This window comes from Oryzias latipes, chromosome 21, assembly GCF_002234675.1.
Source record: "Oryzias latipes chromosome 21, ASM223467v1".
Lineage (NCBI taxonomy): Eukaryota > Metazoa > Chordata > Actinopteri > Beloniformes > Adrianichthyidae > Oryzias > Oryzias latipes.
The window spans coordinates 23,460,413-23,474,442 of record NC_019879.2 but is presented as its reverse complement, the minus strand read 5'-3'; the positions used below and the strand labels follow the sequence as shown (position 1 = coordinate 23,474,442).

The window sequence follows — 14,030 nt, the reverse complement described above, 5'->3', positions numbered from 1 at the left end:
GCCTCCATCTGAATGGTAAACAATGGGAAGGCGTCCATCTGATTGGTCAGAGCATAAAGGGATTTATTTGATTCGTTAAATGCCTCAACCCAGCACATTTTGGCTTTAAGATTTATTGCGATATTCGCCGTCTTTTTGCCTATTGCAGAGCTGGATATTGCGATAACGATAAATTTGCGGTATATTGTGCAGACCTAATAATCGCAGAAATAATTTTCATCCGGATAAATGAATGATGCATGAAACTGCCCTTCAATGGAAGAAGATGCCCTTCGCAATTAACTGATGATTGAGGTAGCATTGGCTCTTGGTTTTAAGGCACAGAGTGGCAGTCCTAATGTGCGTGAAAAACTATGCTACGGTACAGTCTATTGCCCTACGTAAAAAAAAAAAAAAAAACTTTTTATGTTGAGCAATATTCCAATGTTCTTTAATAAATGTTTTACAAAGCATCAGAACATTTCAGAAGGGTTTTTGATGAGAAAGGATCGGTGACAGGAATCTTTGGCTGTGGGGGTAGAGTTCTCCCTTTTTTGCGGATTCTGCCTATTTGCAGATGTCTCTGGTCCCTTACCCCCGCGAATAAGGGGGGAGTACTGTATTTCTTTATTCAAATTTTTGTGAATCAGGGGCAGACGAAAAAACGCTGTTGGAAAAAGATTGTAGTTGGGACATACAAGCTACAATTGGCAGGACACTTGCTGCCCCGCTCCATTCTGATGCATCCAAGTGTAGACGACTAGATCCATGTACGTCTTCGTTTTCTTCTTTCGAGCTGGCATCTGACTCAACACTGTAGGTCTGAATAGTATCTGGAGCACAGAAGCCATCAAACATCACTAAGCCAGAGGCTTTGCTCTTTGGGAAGGGAAAAATATTCTAACAGGGACATTTAAGAAGCTTTTCTACACTTACTGAAAATATTTTATAGTATTTTAACAAGCTAAAGGGTGTTCTACAAAGTACTTATGCATGGACTGAATAATACTTACATATGTAAGAAGTTTCTTTTTTTTTACATTATAAAAAGAAGTCTTCTTTTGCTGTCAAAATAAGGTTCAAAATAATTTATTTTTATTTTTTTCTGCATTATCTTGTTACCCCAAATGTCAAAGCCTGTTCAGTTTATGTTCCTTTTACTCTTATGTTATATCCTGCAGAGGCTGAAAACATTGACAGCCGTTGATCTGATGCCCAACCCTAAGATGATTTATGCAATTAAGAATTTCATCCTTTTTCTAAATCTCAATAAATTCCACAATGCTTGTAAAAGCAGAGATTGTGCTTAGCAATCAACCATAAATTATTTTCAGAAGCAAATGTACTCAAAATTAAGTATTATGCTTTTAAAATAGTTTTTCAAGATAATCTTTTTCATCATTGCATCTCTAAGAAAATTATGGAGTAGAAGCAAAAGGGATATTTGGATTAGTCTCTGCCAGAACTGAGTTAATTTAATCCACTATGTGATTTATTCAGTCTAAAATAAAAGTGAAATGGGAGGAGCTCACTGTGACATTTTAAAGCTCTGTTTAGACTTTATTTATTAAAGAAAAAAAATCTTAATTAATGTTACGCATGATTAGGTAGCAGTTGAAAATATTAAGATTCAAATAGAGATTAACGATATCACTGTCTGGAATGAATGCCCTGTTGGTTCAACAACATAAGTTCAAATTTAAGCAGGAGAAAACTGCAAATTCAGCTTATTTAAGTTTGACATTGTACTTCTGGGGGCCACCATACACTTTGCTTTCAAATTAAAGGTCAGAATTGGTTTGCTTATCTAATTAATCTCTTGCTTTTGGAGGAAAAACAGCATCTGACAGATAAGTTAAATTGCATCTCTGCTTAGAGACTACTGATCACTTTCTTTCTGTTTTCTGGTCATAACATTGCATATTTGTTGTTTAGGAATCAGCTTTTCTCATTTTTTTGCATTGTTGCTGCTTGTTTCCAGCTTTCTCTTGTCATTTTGTGAACACCTGGTTTCAGTTTGCAATCACCACGGCTGATGGCGTTGATTGGTGTTTGATTACACCAAAGTTTACATGTACAACTTGCTTTCATGTCAAATCATTTCTGCTGTTCAAAGTCTTGTTTGGTCATGGGATTTTATTGTTTACACCCCCCCCCCCACACCCCTGTTTGTTCAATATATATTTTTAGTTTGTTTGCATGAGGTTAACCTGCTTGTAGGTCATTTAATTACTTTTTTTATATAAATATATATTACCCACCTGCCCTGGAAAACATTTACATGACTTCACATAATACAGACAAAAGCATAGAAAAATACAACCTGGCTTTTATTTGAATGTTTTCAGCCTTTAACAAAATATATTTTGTTCTTTTGTTGCACAAAAGCACAGGACATTAATATTTTCAGAGCTAGTTGTAATTGTTTCCATGGAAAGCAGCAGTGTGTGCACATCCAGTAGCCTCTGGCTATGCTCTAAAAAATCACTATCTGGATGACACTTGTGTTGTAAATTCAGTAAAAGAAGGCTATTCTTTGATTTAAACTGGCATGTTTTTGCATCCTCATCTTTTTGTGTTATCTATGAGTAGGTTTTGTTGTTAGGGGAATTGTAGTCTAAGAAACAGCTTTTGGCTTCTAAAGATGTCACTTTTTAGTTTATACCCATAGTAGCTGAGTGTTTTATTTATTTATTTATTTTTATATAAACACCGGTGGTATGGAAACTAAAAATTAATCAGGCAGTTATGGTATCAACTTCACCGCCAAGACTTCAAAACTTTTTTTTTTACAATGTTTGCTGAAAATGTTAATAGAAAAAACTCTTAGTGTTTAAGGCCTTCAGTTTGAATTTAACACAATGCATTCCTGCAGAATCTCAACCATTGTATGTAACACTGATTGGTCTGTTTTTCCACAAAATTAAAAAGCTGCCCTGACAGATTGATACTAGTGGCAGAGTCGATGTTTTTTCCTTTTCTCAGACTCGAGCTAATTGAAAATCTTTCAGCTTATAATGAGCAGAAAATGTCAGAGGCAACAGATATGGAATTGGCATTTAATCTGCACAAGGGAACGATAATCCAATTGACAGGAGCTCTAAAAAAAGATGGAAAGAACACTTTTTTTTTTTTTTTTAGGGAATATTAGCATGCTAAAATAACATGTCCATTTTTTCTTTGGGAACAGTTCTTTTTTTACATTATTATTATTACCAGAAATAATTTTGTTTCTTTAAATCTAGAGGTGTTTTGACAATCAAAGATGGTAATACCAACAAAGTAGTGAATTACTTAAACTTGACATATTTTCTATGAGATGTGATTGTTGTACTGTAATCTGGTGATTATTCAGCGGTGTGATATTGATTCTATGATTCTTATTGCAGCAAAGCCAAGGACCCCTCTGATTAAAGACACTTGTTTTTAATCAGTACCCTGTGGAATGATTGCTCAGCTTCTATTTTGGTTAAGAGTAGCTTGTTGAGGATATGAAGAAGAGCTGGAGACGATACTTTTAAGAAAGCATATTTATTCAGTAGCTACTATACCCAGACAACTGTCAGCTTTTTGCATGAACCAGGCTTCCTCTTTATCTGCACAAACTTGATGCATGCCGAAACGTCTTTCAACGTCTTTGTTTGGTTTAAAAAGAACTCTGCCTAAACCTGTGAAAATCCCCGCCTTAGACTAAAGCTAAAAGCAACAAACCATGTTGTTTTGGAAAGCTTTTTCCATTTCAAACTAAGTATTGCTCAACTTTAGAGGTTATCCTTTAGACTTTTTGTTGAAAAAATCAAGTTGATGCCAATTGACTGAGTGATAAAGTCCTAAAATAACACAGATGTGGGAATAGTATGCAGCAGTAAAACAGATGATTTACACTCTAAACCATTCAGCTGGTTCACAAAACGCCTAAACTTTACAACAATTGTTTTAATTTTTTTTTTTTATCCACTGATGTTTGCTTGGGACAGGGGACATTCCTGACTGCAGCAGTGTCCCCCCGATTCTTTAACTCACACAAATGATGGAAACAAAAAACCTTAGCAGAGGAGGTAACTTTTGATACAACTGGATATTGTTTTGGTCCACTAAAGTTTGTGGTTTAGCCTTCTGAGTTTTCACTTGTTTAGAGTGCCTGATGGTGCCTGGAGTGTCTCTGCGGGAATGTACGCCTGTTTATTCAGTGGAACATTTGTGAAATCAGCCAGGGATGCTGGGCAAGAAGGCCTGCCGCTCAATCTTCGTTCCCTTTCATCCCAAAGGTATTCAATAGGGGCGAAAGTCAAGGCTCTATATGAGCCAGTCAAGTTACTTCCATTCTGAGCTCATGCAAGCGTGTCTTGACGGACTTTGTGTACTGAACCATAGACTTGCATGAATATTAATAAAAAAATAAAAAATAAATCCTCAAACTATTCTCACTAGGTTACATTGTTTAAAATTGCCTTTGTTGGACACGTATATTCATTTCACAAGACACAATGCCTCCTTTGAAATCATGTAAAATAATTAATTGTGGCAAACAGTTCTCCTTTTAAACCTTCAAGGTAAAATGTGTGCATTTTTTAGTGTTATTTTTGTGCAATAGAAAAGGAAAATACAAAAAAGTTGAGTTATTTCAGTAATTCAGTTGAAAAATCAACATTTGTATAACATTTCATGTCAGTTTGATTTAAAACATGTCAGTGAATTCTGTTACATTTGTCACGCATTTCTTTTTTAATGTCTACAACTGCTACCGCAATTAAAACAACATTTCAAATTCTATTTCGGAAAAAGTTAAAAAAAAAATTGAAAACGTTTTAACATTGGAGATTCATGATGCCACTTTCCTAGATGATTTTACTGGGCTCCCTTTCATATTTTCTGTTTGAAGCAGACATGCTCATTTTAGAGGCTGTTGAATCGTCAAATAATCAACACCCTTCAAGATGGTAAAGCACAAAACGGATTGCTAATAAAGCTGGATGTTCACAGAATGCTGCCCATTAATTGGAAGTTTACTGGAAAAAAAAGAGGAAACAATAACTGCAAACGCATGCAAGTCAGTCAATGACAGTGGCGTCCTCCCCAGGGGTAAGGGCAAAAGAGCTGTTGCTCACCAAAGCCATGTCATCTGCAGATGTTGTTCCAATGGGTTTATATGGTTGAAGGACAGCCGACGTTGTAATTTCCTGGTGGGGATTGGCTTTGTGGAGATGTTGAGTTATTTATCAGAAAATCTGACATTTGTCTGTTTACCTAAAAGTGACAACTATTGCTTTAGGGACCACAGAATCCCAGTCAGTTGAGCCTTTGGCACAAATGCCCTTACAGGTGGATATGAGCTGTGTCTGGACAAAAACTGGGCAAACCTGTACGGGGCATGCAGGTTGCCTCAATGTAGCGCAAAGTTGTTCATGCACATTTTATCCTACAGGCATGCGGCGGTCGTCTAGTTGTTGCAAACTCTTATACAACATGCAAGGATAATTAAGGAAGTGAGACAAAGGCATGTGGTACCATTATTTCCTCCTTTTTCAACCCTCCCAAGTCCTGCACACTGTGCAAGAAGCCGATTGGGGCTGTTCATGTGTAAAGGGTGTGCTACTGGTGTGCAGCTTGAGTGCTAGAACTTAGCAAATTAGACAGAGCGTAGTTTGTGTACCGCCAAGTAGGGCTAAGTGCCCTGACAGGTCAGACAATTGTTTCTCAAGGAGCACAGAATGTGTAAATGAACACTCAGACAACCATTCATTTATTCATCTTCTGCCATTTTATCCCTTTCTGGGTCACGAGGCTGCCGGAGCCTATCCCGGCCACTTGTGGGCGAAGGCACGGTACACCCTGGACAGTTCGCCAGTCTGTCGCACGGCAGCAATCACACACCCATTCACACTCACACCTAGGGACAATTTAGAGTTGCCAATTGACCTATGAAGCATGTTTTTGGACATGAGACAACCACAGGTAAGAAAATATAGTGGCTGTATTAAAAATGAATAGATAAATTACAGGCAAGTAAACAGATGTTGTGTAAAGTCCAATTCACTGTTTGCTCTTGTGTAGTTGAGGATAGGGTTGTGCCGATGGACGATATCATCGTCCATCGTGATGGGTGACTGACATCCCGATGGAGAGACCACCATCGTGATGCCACACCCCCGCCACGTTGCGCGTCGACACCATAAGCTGCGGTTACATGTACAAAATATCTTGATGGGATCAATGGTCGGATTAGAATCCAACCGTGTACATGGCACAGAAAAATGTTTTCAGAATATAAAAACGTTCACTAAGGTCACACTTTCCGTCGGAATAAATCATTCGCACATGCGCAGTAGGGTTTGAAAACCGGAAGGATATAAATTCCGCCGAGCGGCTTTTTTTTTCAAACTTTATTGAATGTAACAATTCAATACAAAACAATGTTAAACAGCGCCGAGCGGCTATATACATTGACATGTCAGCTCGGTAAAATACGAGATGATCTTCTAAACATGCTTTTAATAATGTTACGGTTATTATGAAGCACCTGTTCGCTCATCATTTGAATTTTAATCCGTGTGGTCAGTGCTTTTTCTGAACGAAGCCAGGATTAGCAGTATGCTAACACGGGCTAACAACATTAGCTTTGGGTGGTGCTGCTTGCTGGCTGCACGTAAACATGTAAGAATAACATCAGCCTTTATTTAGTCGGGACACGACTGGAAACACAAATCCGCGTGATTGTTTGAATGTTTTCTAAGGACTGAGCGACATTTCTGCTTTGAAGCTCAAACCGCTGTGTGTGCTGACGATCCGAGCTGTGCTCAGACACACTTTTAGACCCGGTTCTGAGTTCGGTTGCTTGTACCCCTAGAGCTGCAGGACGGATCGCAGTCTTAAATCTCCCACACATAGCGCTCATGTAACAAAGCCCCCCCCCCCCCCCCCCCCTTCCCCTCAAACACAAAGCTGTAAGTCCGCGCTCCGCCGGTCCACTTCACTAGTGAAGTGCGGGAGCGGACTACTTCTTTTCTATTTTGTTTGTTACTTTTTTTGTTAAAGTCACTTCCCTCAGTTTATACTGGATCATCGCGGATTAGTCATTAGTTGGGAAATAAAATGAAAAAAGCAAAAAAACGAATAGCAGTTATATAAGAACGAAAAATGTAAAAATACCCCCCAACCCCCCCTCCCCCCAGACGATGTCATCGTCCATCCCGATGGTTGACAGCAAACATCGTCAACGGTCAATTTAAGGGACATCGCCCAACCCTAGTTGAAGATAATTGTGTTGCTGGAGTTCTGAGTTTCTATTGAATGTGGTTTGATTGGTAGCTCGCCCTCCAATAAAGGTTTATCTGAGATAGTGACTAAATTCAGAACTTAAACAGAAGGGGGAAAAAAACCTGACCAAAGCACCGGAACTAGTGAGGCTGAAACAGCAAATGTTTTGGTAAAGCGGTGTCTTGGTGACAAAACACATGGTAAGGCACAGCCAGCCACAGAAATTAGCAGCAGCCGGATGTTACATAAGACATAAAACAATAAGGACAGGGACCGGATATTGGTCAATTTGGTTTGACTAGGTTACATTTGTGAGGGCATCCAAGATGCGGCTGCTCGTCTCTCCGACCCTCCAAAGGCCAGAGCAAGACATTCATTTTTTTTTGAGTAGACCAACAGCCTATTTGAGTAAAATTTGCGCAAGTAAAATGAATTAAATCTGGAGCGGCCTGACTATCGTGTCAACCTGCTGCTATGATGACCGTATTTTGCGCTCTCTGTGTAGAATACACTGGAGGGATGTTTAAAAACATGTTAAGGTTGCTCTGTCTACAGTCAATGGCGTAGACCAGAATTTCGGGCTTCCGTGTCCGGAACACCCGTGATCGCGTGTCGCTATGCAATTTTTTAAGTCCAGTTGCAAGCTTTACAAACAAATCGGGCATTCATTGATCACACGCTGACAGTTCAACTGGTTGAACATTTTCACGCTAAATTGCAGCAACGCAGCACTGTGACGAATCACAGACTGGGATTTGGTAGTGACGTTTTGGTAGCATATGCTACAAAACTTGAAAGTACCAACCCTTGTAAACAGGATCTGGAAGGAGACATCACGATAAACATTAGGAACAGAGCTGTGAAAACAAAAGGTCTGGAGCAAGATTTGCGGGATTGCACCGTTTTGATTTTGCGCACCGAGCCTCTTCCTATTGTAGACGGCAGACGAGCACTGATAAGCAGTAAATACAACAAAGAGGAAGAATATTCTCCCTGTTGCTACCTGCATGTGTTGCGCTAATCCGGTGTGTACACCACTGGCTGGATGCGCGTTCATAAAGCCACATAGAGCACGTTCTTGAATGCACCATACGCGACCGGTGTGAATGCATCATGAAACATAAGTTTGTATCTGTCTTCTTCTATGGTTGAAAAAAGGCTATACAGCCTCCAAAACTTCCTGTTGTGCTTTGCGATCCCAATTACTTTATGGCTGGTGGGTATTATAAAAAATTTAGAATGACAAAAAATAATAATAATAAATACAATGCGCTGACAATACCAAATTATTGTGAACGAAATTTTTATATCATCGACTAATCGTTGACAGCCTTGGTCTGAATACATTTTAATTTTCTTTGCCCCTATAAGGATTCAATCCTTCTTAAAGCTACAATTTCTTACTAAGGCTTATTATTTGCCTTAATTTTTAAATTCCTTTTTTTAAGTGTAATTCATATATCTGAGTTGATTGACCCACAGAACAGCTTTACAAAATTTCAGTTACACTTCAACTGTTTTTCATCGTGTGGAATTCTTCACAATCAAATAAGCCATTGAGGAGTTTTTTTCACTTTTTCTATTCGTCCTTGTCTGCTAGAGATTGCTGCCGGCTGACACAGCCTGAATTTACTCAGTAAAGAGAGAGCCTTGAGCAGTATATCTGTCCAATTTTGGCGGTGGCTCACCAACAAAATTGAAATAATCTTTTCTTTTCTTTTTTTTAAGGGCAAAAATCTTTAGGTTTATAAACTTTGATCATGCACTGGCTGCATGTCATGGGGACTTTGGTGTATGGTTTAGTAGTCTCACCTCGCACGCAGAAGATCGTTGTTTAAACCCTGAGCCAGACCTCTTTATGTGGAGTTTGCGTGTTCTCCTGGTACATATGTGGCCTCCATCTTCCACAGTCCAAATACATGCTTTCATAGCATAATTTGTGTCTCTTATGACTGATGACCTGTTCAGAGTATACCCTGCCTTTGCCCAACAGTAACTGGATTGGCTCCAGCAACCCCATGACCCTGACAGGGATGAAGTATGTTCTGAGGATGGATGGATGGATGGATGGATGGATGGATGGATGGATGGATGGATGGATGGATGGATGGATGGATGGATGGATGGATGGATGGAAGGAGCAAACTTTTCATCTCAACTTCACAAATGTGTCAATGTATCTTTAGTTTGAATAGTTGCATCAGAATCACCGTATGACAAACAAAAAGTTGTTCATTTTGACAGAGAAGTACGCAAACGCTGACGGGAGACGTTAAAACACAGAATGAACCTCTTAAAAGCATCTCTGCTCATTAGCAAACCAAAAAAATGAATTCAACTGCCGTCTGCACTCAACAGACTGGATGGTTGCAGAGGGCAGCAACCAAAAAGCTTCTCTGGAATAACATGTGCGGCTGATGTAATCTTCATATTAACATCTGCAAACATCACAGGCCATTTGCAAGTCACGCTGTAAACAAACAAAGGAGCTCTTCAAAGGCTCAGACTTGAACATAATTGTTTAGGAAATGGAGCCAGACCTGAGCCAATGCTATTTCAGGGATCTTCCGCTGTCATCAGTGATCCCAGAAGACTGAGAATTCCGACAGGTCTTCTGTTTGAGAACCAAAGGGATTTTTGTTTACTGTACAGTTATTTATCCTCAACATTTTTATGTGAAATTGATATTAAAGTTTTGGATTCTCTAGAGTTATGAATATGAAGGTGGGTTGGCTGAAATTTTCATTTTTTAGAAGAAATAATAATACAAAAAAAAAAGTAGAATCAGGGCTGTCATAGGAACTCTTTCCTGTACCTAAATGGCAGCATTAGCTCATGCATTTAGGAGATAATTGTGGAGTTATTATGACGGCCTGCTGGTGAGGTCTTGTCCTGGGAGGTCTGTGGACACAGACACCCATCCTGACAAACGTCCACACATGAGTCGGTTAGTGGTTTGTTGATTCCCAGCTTCCAGAGGCACGTTTTTCAAAGTCAGACTCACCATTATAGACATGGGAGCACTCAAAAGCCAATATGTCTGAGAACACTTCATCACCGTTTCATTCTAATGTCAATTTAAAAGCTTAACCTGCATTACTGAGCTACTGTGAAGTCTGCACCGTTTAATTATGTGGACGCTCAATATTTTAAACGCACATTTTATTTCTGGAGCTTTTTTGCAACTGTAATTAAAAGTGATTGAAACAAGAGGAGACACTAATGGCAAGTGTTTCATGTTCAACAAGCCCCTCTGGCTTGTGTCCACACAATTTGATAAAGCACTGACCTTCTGGCAGCCGATGAGCTGGGCTTTCAATTTTATTTATTTATTTATTTTTATTAAATCAATGACTATTTGCTCTTTCTTGACTTGATTTAGTTAATCTGCATAGAAATTGAATCTGCAGTAAGATGCAGCCACACTTCACAAGTCCGCCTGAGGACTTTGACGGTGTTCAATGACAATACTGGATTATAATCAGATAGCAACAACTCTGCATGTAAAACTGGAGCGCAAAGCAGCCAAAAATAAGATCTCAGAACCATTAAAAATTAATTTTTTTCTGTCGTCCTAAGGTGTTTTTTTTTTACTTCTTTCTCGGTTTCCTTTATCATTTGTGAAATTTGTTTTTCTAAACATATTTAATTCATTTTAACCTTGTGTTTTTTATTACAAAAAATGTATAATCTAACTTAGTTTTTTTCAATGAATTTAGCCTCAGAGGTAAAATAATAATAATAATAATTCAAGCTCCAAAAATGTTTTTATATAGTTTAGAATTTTTAAATTTTTGAAAAGAAACTGAACATCCTAGATGTTGCCTTTTATCTGATCCTGGTTTCATTTTCTTTAATATTTATTTATTCACTTCAGCCTGGAAGTCAAAGGGAAACCCCTTGGCAGGGAAAATACCTTTTTTAAAATATATTTATTTGTCTCTGAAGCTATTCACTACATAGAAAAGTTGTAACAGCACCCAGTGTGTGATTTCCGAATCATGTTTCTGTGTTAATTGGATCAACGGAGCTACTTTTCTAAAACTTAGTATGTGGAATTTTTTTGTAAAGTAGAATCATATAACTTCAAATTTAAAGTCTGTTTTTCCATCTCTGAATGTCCTCCTCTTTCATTAAAGCCATATCTTTTCTTTCTTTGTGACAGATGCCATGCTGCTGGTGGCACAGAGGCTGGAAGGGCCTTTCAACATAGAATCTGTCATGGGCCCAATTGATGTCAAGATTTCAGAGGCCATCATGATCCTGCAAGATAACAGTGCGGAAGTTTCCTTCAGGGTAAGGATTTTCCTAAAGAAAAAAAAAAAAAAACAATAGTGAAACTGTAGATTAGCTGATAAATCTGACCTTTTGCACAAAGAGGAAGAAAATGTTGGACTGTTTCTAAGGTGTGCAATGCAACACATTCTAATTATGCCTAAGTTGAAGTCTTGTACTTGAATTACATGTTTCAATTTGGTCAGCTAATCTTAGTTCAGCCAACAGTAGTTAATGTATTTCCTGAGTTTTACTGCATTTTTTTGCTACCCACAAAATTGTAGTCAGGAAAAAAAAAAATTGTGGTTGTGAGGAATATTTTTCTGCCTTAACTTATTTGGATGCCAGTTTCCATTCGAAGCTAAATGTTGTTTTTAGCTTTCCCATGCAACAGATGCAGTTTTGTTTATGGTTCAACTATATGTGGATTTTTTTCCCCCCGAAAGCCAGTAAAACCTAAACTTTACCACCTAAAATAGTTTTGGTCAGAAGTCTGCGCTGACTCACCTTTCAGTGTGGTTACCTCAACATGACAGAGCACCGTCACACCGGCAGTGTGGGGTGCATACTTTACAAGACCTTAAATAAATTGCATGTTTTCCCCCATTCTCTGCATCCAAAATCATCCCCGCTGCTGAGAGCCGGGTGCCCATGTTTTTGTAATTGCAGGTCTTTCAAGGCTGCGGCCAGCCCAAACCCGCAGGAAGCACAAGGTCTGCCCGTGGGGTTTCGAATGTGTACAGCTCTCGCTTCAGACCCTACAGCCCTGAGGAGCGGCCGACCACTGCAGCTGGCACCAGCCTAGACAGACTGGTAAGGACACAAAGGCAACAGCGCTGCTTTCAGATGAGACACAGCCTAAGAGTAAACATCATTTGTCTTTGCTTCTTGACACTGTTGATTAAAACTGGTGATCTGCCATCCTGAGCCTCTAGAGCCGGAAATTAATTCTTTGTACTTGTCCTTCGTTCAAACCCCTTTATTGATTTGTGTTTGTTAATGAATCACCAGCTTTAGCCCCGGAGAACAACAGAAGGTGTGATCAGTGCCCTTCTCATCCCTGTGTATTTGGCAAACAGAAAATGAAAGCATGAAAAGAGAAATAGGATTTGTTAGGTTGTTCTGAAGAGCAGATTACTTTTTTTTTTGTATGATCTTATGTAGATCTACATGTTAAATCTGATATGCTTCTTGCAACAATCTTTCACCAAATTTTGTCAAAGTTTAAAAATCATAAGAAAACACTTTTACTGACAGTTAAATTCATGCTTTGAGTCATTTTAATGTGTTTTTGTTGATATTGACTTATTTTAGATTTTGAATTGAACGGTTGTTTTTTTGCTTCCCTTATGCTGCAAACCAGAGGATTGTGTGGAGAACGATGCAACACAGTGTAAGATCCAGAGTTTTCTAATTGCGTTTTGTCCCGCAGAGTTAGGATTTTAAATCATTTACAGGTCAGGTGTTGTTGATCACATGATTATTAGCCGGTTTAAACTCCCACTAACTTCTGAACGAATATAAAACCAGTTCCAATTTAAAACTCTTGGTGTAGAAGCTTTTTTCCTCCTAAAGGAACCATTTAGAAAAGTACCTAAGGAAAAACCTAATGCATTGTTTTGTATTTTTTCCAGGTTTCGGAGCTCTTATAGATTTTTATTTTTTGACTAAATATTCAGATAGGACTGTTTCTCTGCAGAAATATAAGGACTACTTATAATAAAGAGTGGCTCAGCAGGTCAGCCAATGATCGAAGGGTCAGCAGCTCGATCCCCGCTCCCCCCCAGCCAACTGTCGTAGTGTCCTTGGGCAAGACACTTCACCCTCCCTGGCTCTAGTGCAGGGGTGGGCACTCATTTTTAACTCGTATTACCACTGTGGGATTGTTCGGAATTTAAAAAGTGTATGTGTATGTACTGTGTATGTGAGCGCATGCTACCTAAATGGTGTGATGCAAAAGACAAACTTTGTAAAGACTGACCACTGAAAAAATGGCCCCCTGTTGAATTAAGATATTATTGGCTCACTCGCTACACTTAAAGACCAACTCTAAAATAAAAATCATATTTTTATTGTTTTTAACAAGTTCTTGTAGCATTCTGTTGTTGATGGAGGACAAAGAAATTTAAGCTTAAAATTACATTACTAAATATTACTTTATTTAAATCGTTGTGAATCGAAAGAGTATCATTGGTAAAAGCTTGTGGGTGTAACCTAGAGGCTACTACGGCAAGCCACAAGCTCCCTGCTCCGCTCCATTCTTATGCATCCACCAGCAGACGAATAGATTAATGTTTTCCTCGTCTGAGCTAGCTCAAAACTGCACGGCTGGATAACTCTAAATCTGCTTGCCATTTTTGGTTGCATCTGTAATGTTACGTTGTGAGGGGCTGTAAGCTAGTGGGAGAGTGTGTTAACATATGCACCTCGGAAAGTAGCTTACTCTGCACGAACAGTCCCCCCACAATTCGGAAGCAAATTACAATGAACTACTGCCGCTCTGCAGAAACTATGTCCAA

At 38.8% G+C, this 14,030-nt stretch overlaps 1 protein-coding gene across 2 annotated transcripts in view; it reads left to right on the top strand.

Annotated features, from left to right (window-relative positions):
• The window catches only part of LOC101167256 (glypican-6), a 117,981-nt gene that overhangs the window by 67,528 nt on the left and 36,423 nt on the right, over window positions 1-14,030 (top strand). Inside the window, exons 5-7 of one of the 2 annotated variants that reach the window (XM_023950522.1) lie at window positions 11,402-11,532; window positions 12,181-12,324; window positions 12,875-12,904. In XM_023950522.1, the coding sequence (XP_023806290.1) occupies window positions 11,402-11,532; window positions 12,181-12,324; window positions 12,875-12,904 (305 nt within the window). The remainder of the gene's footprint in view (window positions 1-11,401; window positions 11,533-12,180; window positions 12,325-12,874; window positions 12,905-14,030) is intronic. The other variant, XM_023950523.1, reaches the window with a different exon arrangement.